Source organism: Leuresthes tenuis, unplaced genomic scaffold (assembly GCF_036924035.1).
Source record: "Leuresthes tenuis unplaced genomic scaffold, fLeuTen1.0.hap1 SCAF_16, whole genome shotgun sequence".
Lineage (NCBI taxonomy): Eukaryota > Metazoa > Chordata > Actinopteri > Atheriniformes > Atherinopsidae > Leuresthes > Leuresthes tenuis.
This window is the reverse complement of record NW_027325370.1, coordinates 10616388-10627821: the sequence shown is the minus strand read 5'-3', so window position 1 is coordinate 10627821 and position 11434 is coordinate 10616388. Positions and strand designations below refer to the sequence as shown.

The window sequence follows — 11434 nt, the reverse complement described above, 5'->3', positions numbered from 1 at the left end:
GTTATCCTTTGTATGGTGTAAGTTTTAACTCTTTCAAAGGGAATTTGTCATAGCTTGTGTAACACAAAACTAACAAAAATCCAAATAAACCCATTAAATGAGACTCATAGCAAACACTTTTGAATTGCCAGCAGGTGGAGATAGAGGAACATAAATAATCGAAAGCAAACTAGTAGAACCTCCTTTCATTCTACTCATCAGTGGTGCCGCTCCTCAAAAGACTTACTTGAGATGATCTAAACAAGGGGAGACGTGCACAGCTACATTTTCACTTTAGACAGCTTTTATAGGAAAATAAGTCTCAATATATTTATTCAAATTAGTTAATATATAAAAACATGTAAAAATGGTATTTAAGGGCCCTCCTCAAGGACACCTCTGTAGCAGTAATGATGGTAAGGCCTTTTAGGACCTTTTTTTGTTATCAATACACATTATGATACACAAAGTGTCTGTTTTCATTCCCTTTTGTTAAGGGAACTGAAAATTAATGTGGTTATGTGAATTGGCTCTAGGGGGCGCTGCGTCTTCATGATCACTGAGAACGGGAGCGGGATGGGGGAGCGAGGGGTGTCGGATGATAGATTCCATTTCTATTCTACCTTTAATCCAACTGTGAAATTTATAAGTAAAAGGCAGTTATGTTTTCTTATAAGGTTATTCTCTGAAAGGCTGCGCACTGCTGCATCAACTCTGAGTTTCATCATCACACCTCTACCAAAAACATGGCCAGCGGGCAGAAATATGTTGCCTGATATACTGTATTGATCTAGTCTGGGTTTGAAAAAAGAAAAATACAAAAAAAAAAAAAAAAGAAAAACAGTGAAAAGGTCAAAGTACATTAAGTAAAGCCTAAACTCTTCAGCTAATGAGCCACATGACAGCAGTTACATTAACTTCAGCAACATCAAAGATAATCCTCCTAATTAACCTCAGACACATGCATGTTTATAGGCGACTGCAGCTATCAGGCATTGCTCATCAGAAAAATAATGAATCTGTTAAGACGTAATAATGTGAGACGATGAAAATGAGAGTAGACATGCACATCCACTTTTCCACTTTAAACATTTTATTACAGACAAAAGAAACCAAAAAGAAGTATTTGTGAAACAAAAATGAATCTAATGCTGGTACATGTACATGAGAAATGCACCAACAGCAATTTCTGAGAAAAAGTATTTATTATTCTAATAATAATGCTGTTGGATCAGCAATAACAATAATAATAATAATAATGCACACTGATGAAAATAAGCCAAAATGTTACTTTATATAATTCATAAATAGAGGTGAAACCTGCAACCAAATTAAATAGAATGACCAAATTGTAAAACATAATGATATTCAACAAAACAAAATGGGTTCTCTCGTCACTGGCTTTACAAAATAAAGAAGTATGTTTGGCAGGTTTATACACAAAATTAAACATCTACCTCCATGACCGTTCTGCTGCAACGCAAATCTTGCTACAGTGAAAAAACAAAATATCTCGAGAATTTTTTTCCCCTCACAAAAAAAGATAAAGATGAGTTCAACACAATGCTAAAACATCTAATAAAACTAGTCAAAAAACTTTAAAACCCACTGTTATGTTTTTTTCTTTAGTAACATTTCACATTTAGCAACTTTTTTTTTTTTATTCACCTGTACAAGTGGTGCGAGACTAAGGGATGAGGGCGGGGTTACAGGTGGGAGAGGGGCGGTCCTTATTGACCGAGAGAGGAATGAGCTAAAAGGAGAGGTTTCAATATTTGACTCCTACAGCTCTGCAATGTCCTGAGGCCATGTGAAGAGAGTGACACTCTATCAGAGCTCCGCCAGCTGAGGAGAAAACTGAGCACTTTTCAGTCTCTGCATTTCCCACTTATGTGGAGAGAAATAAGAGCAGTGAACATAGTTTCAACACGAGTTTTAGTGTGTGTATTTCCTCACTGAATCCACCTGCAAAGAAATCACACAACCAAACAAAAAAGGATATTAAAAAAGCAAGGGAGTGCAGTTCAATACACACATAAGAGGGATCCATTTTGGTGATATTTACAATCACTCTGTGATAAATAAAGCAAATGAGGGAGTCCTTTACTAAGAGAAAAAGAAAGATGAGTTACAAATGTCTTATGTGTTCGTGACTATACTTTCATTAAAACTTTGCTATGCTTTCCCTCAGTCTGTCCCAAAGTACATCCACCCTTGATGAGGTGACTATATTATCATTTCCTGCATTAGATCTTCTACCCAAGACCCTTATAGTTTGAGTATGCTTTGAGCATTTCATCTCCCTAATAAGGGCAGTCCATGGCAAACACAGAGTAATGGAGTGAAGAGAAATCATCTTTAAAAAAAATGAAAAATTCATAACAAAATGAGAAGACATTTTTTGGTCTTCGTTTCCACGATGCTGGCATGAGCTTAAAGCTCACTCCAAAAAAAAAAAAAGTTCACTGATTAGAAACAAAAAAAAAAGAGAAGGGAAGTGCCTCAGGCTTCTGGTCGATCTAAGTGCTTGGCAAATAGGTGAAGTTACCGCAGCAGTCTTTGGGATTTTAAAAATCCATCACAAAAAAATAAAATAAAATAAAAAAGGAAAAACAAAATGGTTTAAAAGCAGATACATCGATGATGCTGTTGTTATGTTAGAATGCTCCCTGGAGTCTGACATGTGGAGGTCATTCAACTTCAAGTGAGGTAGAGAGGCTTGTCTCGAGCTCCCATGCCACTGCTGAGGAAGAAAACAAAACCGGTATTAATGTACGTCTGGATATATGTATACATGTGAATGGAATAAAGATAAAAACAGTTATGAAGTGAGAATACATTCACTTTATGTCTGTTTATCCTATATTCCACTGGGGAAATCTTTTTTAATGAAAGCTTAGCTTAGGGAGCAGCTCCAAAACAGACATAAAAGTTGTTGACAAACAACAGACATCAATAAGCATGAAATCAAAATCTGCAGATCAGTTGGTGCTTGAAATGTCAGACATGAAGTCCAATCTCCAGTTATCTTTACTGACAAACAGGATACAATCGAGCACCTTCCAAAACTCCAAACTACAAAGATCTGAGACACGGGGTGAAGGTTTAAGTAAAGACTCAATCCACTTTAAAGAACGTCAAACATGATTTGACCCAGACGTGATCCCATTTGGCATACAGATGAATCAGCTCTGAATAAAGGAGACAACTGGCTTCTAGCTCAGCTGCCTCTCTGACGCAGACACAGAGTTTCAGGTGTGAGACAAAACATTCTTCTCATTCCTGCTTGAATAGCTTGATTCAATAAGGCAATGTGTGTCAAGCATAACACACAGAAACTTAATTGGATGTCACACTTTCCAAAATCTGTAATAGCATTGTTCTGGTGCTGCATTACTCATTTCACTTTCAAGGAGATGCTTTGCTTTAGCAGGAAATTTGCAGTTTATGATTAATACCGTCAAAGTATTTGGGTGTGAAGCGGTTTAGAGAGTGACTCACTTGGAAAATAAGTGTCACAAAGCTACTTAATATTCTTAGCAATCAAACAAACCAGAATTACACTTGAATCGGGACTGAGCTGCGTCGTCTTCTTCTTCTTTTATCTTTTTTTACCACTAACTTGATAGTATATGATAACTGTTGGGATGAGCTCACCCGCAATGGTTGGGTCCACAGTCCCTGTTGCAGTACTCGCTATCCCAGTCGGGGTTCTGGCCGTGCACTGGATTGGGGGCCCCTGGAGACTGTGAGCCCCCGACGCTGTTCTGGTAATCAGCCTGAAGATGGGAGAATCCCTGTAGATCAGAGGAGAGAAGCACAGGAGGAGAAGAGGTTATATCATCTGAGCTTTGCGATGGCCAGCTATCAGGGTGTGCTGAGCCATGATGCTGTATGAGGCCTAATGATGTCAGCGGTCTATATCAGTTGCTGCTGAGAGTAGAAAACATTTTTTTCTCTCTCCATTTGCTCTCATTGCTTGGTTAAAATGGTTCTCCAAATCACACATCTTACTCTGACATGACACCCTGCTGCTGGATTGGACACTTTATTGACTGAGAGAAAAGAGAAAATTGTTGGTTAGCCACTAAATGGGTAACTCTTTTATGTGTTAAAAGTGTGATTGAGACCCATTATATGATGAGAGGGAACTGGGAGCTTTTCCATGTGAAAAACAGCAACAGCTGAAGAAAAAACAATAACTGAGTTTGAATCAAAGCATATAAACAATGCTTTTGGGTGTGATAAATGTCTCACAATAAATACAATTTATCAGTAAGTAAATACGGCTAATGATTCAATTTTCTCACATTTAAATATATTCATTGAATCCATCACTTATTGAAGAAGTATATGTAATAGACTCCAATAATGGCCACACTAACCTGTTGGCTGAGAGGAGGGGAATGCAGAGACGGCTGGAGCCCCATTTGGTGTGAGATGATTGGCTGTGACTGCTGCATGCGGATTGGCTGGTTGAGCAGGGAGCTCTGGTTCAGAGAGAGCTGAGCGTGTGGGTGCAGAGGTGGGCTGATCTGAAAGGGTGCTGGGGGAGAGGCACTCATGCTAGGTGGGAGCATCTGAGACTGGCTGAGAGTTGAGGCCAAAGTGTGGCGGGGCGGCCCACCGTAGCTCTGGAGCTCTGAAAGAGGAAAGGACCCCGGTGGGCCCAGGTAGGGTGAAGAGGACTGAGGGGACATGCTGTACAGGGGCTGCTTAGGGGGCAGCAGGTGGGAGGGTTGGCTGGTCTGCTGGGCACTTTTTGGTTCCGGGTCATTGTAAGTCTGTAGATAAAAAACAAACAAACCAAAAAAATAACAGATCACTTATAAAATACAGGAAGTGCTCAATTAATGAAACCCAAAAACTTTCAAAACATTATTTGTCATTATCTCCTCATTCTGAACTGAAGCTTCCATAACACATGAAACAAAAATATTAGCCTTGGCTTTTGGGGAAATGTTAAACATTAAAGGGAAACGTTATTTGTCGACCTGGATTTAATACACGGCTGACACAGTAAGCAAGCCAGCAGAGGCTTACTTACGAGTTGCTCAAATTTCTTGAAATCCTGGAGACAATTGGCTGTCTCTACCTTTTGTTGGACTTGGGTGGTTTGGAAAATGCAACAATCTGCAGGGTGAAGTCAATAACATTGATCATCTCTTTACAATGCAATGTTCTGCTGAGACACCCTGGGTCCTAGCTTTAGATGTTACTTTAACAAGTATCCTCCATTTAGTTACAAATCAAGAACGCACCATTGTGGTGGTTTGAGATGTTTTTATTTCTAATTACATTGAGTCAAACCCCATACTGGTAAAATGTCATGCTGTGTTTTGCTTGTAATAAACATGTACAGATTTTTCTTTTGTTCAAAGTATGTTCTAATATGTAACAGAGCTAAAATAATCCTGGACTGAAATTATTAAAACAGAAGCAGGGAGGTGATGTGGGAACATCATTATTGCTAGGAAAGACCACCCCTTCATAGAAACAGCCATTCCTAATGGCAGAAGCTTCACCCTGTGTGTCACAAAAAAAAAAAAAAAAAGCTCAGCAACAGCTTGAAATATGACAAAGTGCCCAAAGTATTGATCTTACCCCCTTAAATCCATATGTGATTTGGCACAACTCAAACGCAAAACTACTAAGATACCAGAGCCAGACAACACAGAACACCCTGAGAGGGGCTCCATGACATGATGGGTTAGAACTGTTTGGCGGCTCAAGAGGGCCTTTGAGAAGGTGGTTTTAATGCTGTGCTGATTATTTTATGCTAATCAGCTTATCAGCTTTCAAGTAGATTTAGATGAGAACAATGAAATAAACTAGGCAAGCAGTGTGCCTGTAATTTATGTTATAAACTTTACCTTAATTTTCAATGGCCAGACACTAGCGTGGCTTTGATATTCTCATCTAACAAGAAAGCAAATCCAACCAACTTCAAGGTGTTAATCTAATTCTTTCTTTTTGCACAGACTGGTTGCTCTATTGAGTCTTTGTTTACCAAACTAAAGGGTTGTGAGTTTATGAAAATCAATAACAATAATCACAATGAAAATAACCTAATAATAAGATGGAATTGAAAAATAAAGATTTGAGATTTTTTCTCAAATATGTCAACATCAGCATTCATCAGCTGCTCCAGTATCAAAATATTGTTTTCATTTAATTTCCCCTGGGCAGTTGTCCAGTGCAATTTGAGCGAAGGACTGACGCCCAACATACGCTCGTATTTGAGCATATTCATACTTTGAAAATCCTCAGGTTTTTCTTCGCCTGGTAGCTTTCAGTAATCCTTTTTGTAACACTTCACACACTAATGTGAAGACTAGCTGATAGTGAAACAGGGTAGAGATTTAAATGGCCTGCATTGCTTTGAGGAAAACACCAAACTGCACCAAAATCTTACAAACTTTAACCTTTCTCAGTCTGGACAGAGAGCAGGTGCAACACTCACAGAATACCCCACCTCCACCCTCTCCCGGGCTCTGTGATGAGCTGTCAGATTGCTCATCTCCAGCCATCAGTGTTGATTAGAAGGTAATGGAGCCCATTTGTATGAATAGAGCTGGGGACGAGGTAATGATCAATAGAAACCTTGACAGATAGATGGGAAAAGGAGAGGGACATACACACCAGCACATGCATATACATGTACACACATGCACACATACATATATGCAGGACTCTAGGCAGAGAAATGAGGCTGTTTGCCTGCAGAACAAATGGAATGACAAAAGGAATCTTCCCCACACTACATTGTGTGCTGTTAATACAAGGAGGCACTAAACAATGCAATCCACAGCCCTCCTTGGTTTTATTTTCCCCCTATGTTACTATGCCGGTGTGTACAAGAAACCATCATTCACTGGGCAAGAAGGATGTCGTAGATCTGAATTAGCAGGAAACTGTCAGAGGTGGAAACAGCAGCAAGCCAATGATTGCCTGTGTTGATTTTGATGTACTTCCTGTTGTAGATGATGAGGGGAGGAAATTGATGATCTAATGCATGACACAGGTGCCTGTTGGTGTGAGATGAGTTGAGGATTTCTATTTTCTGAAGAGGAAAGCTGTTTGAAACAGATTATTCTGATAGGATGTGTATCACATGAAAAAGCAACTCCTCTCTACCCCCCAACCCACATCATTGACATGGCCATATGCTTGTGTGCTCTGACAGTGACCCCCTCCCCCTTCCCTATATCGCCATACAAACTACAAATCCCAACCCCCAATCTGCAACCTATGGAAATCAGGTATTGTTCTAAAATATGGCATGCTCTTTTTTGCATGAGATGCCCCCACCCTCTCTACCACTGCTGTTTCATCCAACAGAGGCTCCTCCTAGCCCATTAGCAAGGATTTTCCATCCAATCCATCATCAGTCTTAGCCAGGTCCTGTGTGTCATAAGCGTTACCTTGGAAACCAGACTGGCTCGGTACGCGGCCAAGGCTTTCAGGTACTCTTTCTTAGCTGCCTCAGTTTTCCTCTTGTAGCCCTGTGAAGAAAAAAAAAGTAAAAACAAAAAAGCTTTGGGTGAGAGGAGAGGTTGACATGTTCATAAACGTACAAACACATACCGCAATACACATGCACAAGCTTTTTAGCTCACTCTAACACTTTCTTAAACCCTTCTTGCACACATGGACATGCACACACAAAAACACACACAAACGTATCAGTAATGGTTCCCTTTCCATCAGAGCCAATGGTACAGAACACCTCCATTTCCTCATCACAGCACTAATACTCCCTCATCTCAATGTGTCTTCCTCTATTGCAGCAACACATCATTTCCATTCCAATCCACCTAAAGAAATGAACTGGAACTCCTTGTTCTCCCTCTCGTCTCTTCAGCTCCACAATAACACTTTCAGTACACTAGCATCAGTGATAAACCAGAGTGGTTGTTGTCATTTGGTACATTAGAATCCCTTTGTATGATTCCATATTGTTGTATGGATGTACAAACCTTTTCTGTCACACAACTACATGCTGTCGTGTTTTCAATGAATGCTTATATGAAGAATGTGGGTACATACTAGTATCCATGTGTGCAGGTATTTTTTTTGTCAATGCACACATAAAAATAAGTGTTTGTATTGCATGTAACAGAATGACTGAAAAATATGCCCATCAGCGACAGGAGTGATGAGTAAAATCCTGTCTACTATGGAAAACCAAAAGGGCAGAAATAATATGGGGAAAATGTGTTTTTTTGTGATGTATTTAGTCAGTATTAGAGTTGAATACTTTAGTATTCCCAAAATGATACATCTATATTCAGTATATAAACTACCTAATTGATGTACTCTGAAAAAGCACTGAACTGGAAAACATATAGGAGTTCTTAAATACCCATGAAACACAACATCATGACCTCATATAACTCATCATTAGTGTTTCCTTCCTATTACTGCAGAGCAGGAGATGACATTAAATAGCAACTAAAACAATAGATTGTTCTCCTCTGAATAGCCGACATGCCCTTCAGTTAAATCCAAGGATGATACGATGGTGGAGGGGGATCACTAATTGCGTATTTCAGGTGGGATCAAAATAGCAGGCGAGAGAAATAAATAAAGAGTGGAAATGAGAACTTCACACTCCAAGCTTGTCAGAGGGCCAATGAAGACGTATGGTGGGAAGGTAGGAAATAGGACAGTGACCTGGCCTACAGCTTTGTGGGAGTTTTTCAAATTCATTTATTTATTTATGACAAAGATAATTTTCACTTTTTTTGGACAAGATTTTTGGGTTTTAATTTTGATGGGCACTGCACAGTGGAGAAAACCTCAAAAGATACCTTTTGCATTATGATGTGAAAAGTAGAGCAACAGCGAGGTGTACGCGTTTTCATATTTGATTGCCTGCTTTTAAACCTGCACATGATTTGTTTGTGTATTTACCCAGTGCAAAATGTATCATTCCTCGTCTCCTGAAATCTCCCTTGGCATGTTTATGTTTTCCCCACACTGACCATTATTTGCTTGTTAAATGTCCTACTTTGTCAGTCTCAGACTGTTTTATGGCTATTGTTGCACAAAATACTCCCCCACTCTTCCTCTCTTTGCTTTTGCTGGAATTAAATTTAGAAAGAAAATCATTTTAATGAGAGCCTGGGGATTGGGGATAAACGGATGGATTATCTTTAGAATAAGAAGAACTTGCTCATTAAGGTGAGCTGTAACTCACAGCAATGTTCTGGTAATTAAACAGCAGATAATGACAAAGGCTGCTCGTCTGCTGCAGCACAAATACTGTCTACTGGTGGGGCCAAAATTCCATCGGTGTATATTTGTGTAATTTGAGATAGATTACTGTGAAAATAGGCACAAATGTAAACAAAATCATTTCCAAATTAAAAATGTAAAGGACTTGTTCTAATCTCCTGTGCATAAATACCAACCAGTTTGAATGTGTGTAAAACAATTCTACAAGTGTACACATCGCAACCTTGAATAAAATTGAGATTTTGTGTTTTTCACAAAGTTAACACAAATTTCTGATGTCATCTGAGAAAAGGTTAGATGAATCCTGTATTCAATATCCATTGAGAGTGGAACTGTTCATACTGCAAAATGTCCACTTTTTGCTGAAGATTCTGTTATATTCTGTTCAGATGAAAATCCATCAGTTGTTTTCTAACTCTCCCCTTCTGTATATACAAAAAATGTCTTTTCCACTTTGAAATAATGCACGAATCCACTCAAATTTGGACTTAAACACAGTATGCATTTGTGGATCTGTGTGGACTTGTATGTAAATCTTATTTTTCATTTTATATTAATTTGTCACAATTTCCAAATTATTTCTCTCCATAATGTTCCTCGGCATGGTAAACCTTCTATGTCTAAGCCTATAAACACTCGACTTATACACTTTGAATGATTAGATGTTAAGAAAAAATGCACAGTGCTGTAGAGATCAAGGCAGTTTAGTTATATTTTTTAATTAGACTCTTATCAGAATCAGAAATACTTTATTAAATAATTAAATGGTAAACAACAACTATTCATGAAATAATGTTTGAGTTATCACTTTAGTTTTCATCTCTACAACCTTTACACAGCACTGTAAATCTAACAATGCAGTGTCAAGTGCATCCCTTTTCACTACATCTACTAGACTTGAGCATTTTCTACCTGTTTCTGTTCCTCTCCTAGGCTGTCCCACATGGAGGCCACAATTTTGGAAACGTCTCCAAATGTGGCATTTGGGTTTTGGCCTTTGATGGCTGCCTGGGTGTCTCTGAAGAAGAGCGCATATGCTGAGACGGGTTTCTGTGGCTCATTGGGGTCCTTCTTCTTCTTCTTCTTTTGAGGTTTGGGTTTGGGCTTCATCATTTCTGCTGAGGGTCGCTTCTCGCTGCTTATCTGCAGACAGAAAGAGGGATATGGAAAGGAGGTGAGACAAAGAAACTCCTGGTCATAAATCAGTTGATAATAGGGTATTTTGCTGCCGCTACTACAGAAACAAGCTTGGGAAATCTCTTTAATAATGCAGTGTATTTATATGCATGATGTATTGACTGGATAAGACACTCCCTCCTTTGCAATGTAAAGCACACATAAACACAAAAGTTTGCTCTTATTATCTTTATAAGGAAAATTACTTGAATTCTTTATGCACAGCCTAATCCTAAAATTTTGACCATTACCAATTTATGGCTACTCTTAACCTTAATATAACATCAATTACATATCACCCCACACTTTTACCAGGACCACAGGGACTAAATTTAGCCTAATTTGGAACAGGCTTTGGTCCCCACAATGACACCTGGTCATAACAAGGTCAGTTTTCTCCAAAAACAAAGCCCCTAACAGGTAAAGGAAAGGGTATACTCATGTCTTTCAAGACTAGAAAGACATGAGTAACACAGGTTCACCCCTGTTCATTAACAACAATCTGGGTAGGGGAAAAACTGAACTAATTAAAATTCAATCGGTAGAACTTCCATTTATTCTCGCATTGGTTATTTTATCAGCTGCTGAATGACTGACTTCAAGGATATTTTGAGATGGATATAGATATTTCCCTTTTTCATGGGGGATTATCAATAAAGAGTTCAATAATGTGTTTTGAGGAAAAAAAACCCATGATTAAATGCACATTTTTCATAGTGGGTGCTATGTTAGTTTGTCAACAACAACACACTACATTATCCCCACATATTCACAAGGCAGAACTGCTCCCATATGTGTGATGATCCAATACACGCAAACACATTTTCATTTTCCAGGTAGGGCTTTGACTGGGAGTCAAATTCAGGTCACCTGATCCTGGACATGATTCTATATGGAAATTTCCTTCTTTGCTCAGGACTGAACATGCCAAGCACAAGAGACAGAAACAGGAGAAAAAGGGAAGAGTGATGGCTTGATGTTGTTATCAGTATCATTGGAACATCGATTAACCTGATTCTCTAGTTGCTATAAATGCAGA

General features: G+C 38.8%; 1 protein-coding gene across 2 annotated transcripts in view; it reads right to left on the bottom strand.

Moving 5' to 3' along the window:
- Positions 1-1048: 1048 nt before the first annotated feature.
- The window catches only part of LOC140272332 (TOX high mobility group box family member 2-like), a 78529-nt gene continuing 68143 nt past the window's right edge, over positions 1049-11434 (bottom strand). For both annotated transcript variants that reach the window (XM_072367733.1, XM_072367734.1), the window contains 5 exons: positions 10132-10362; positions 7404-7484; positions 4365-4763; positions 3637-3776; positions 1049-2722 (listed from right to left, as the gene is read on the bottom strand). In XM_072367733.1, the coding sequence (XP_072223834.1) occupies positions 2680-2722; positions 3637-3776; positions 4365-4763; positions 7404-7484; positions 10132-10362 (894 nt within the window). In that variant the 3' untranslated portion in view covers positions 1049-2679. The remainder of the gene's footprint in view (positions 2723-3636; positions 3777-4364; positions 4764-7403; positions 7485-10131; positions 10363-11434) is intronic.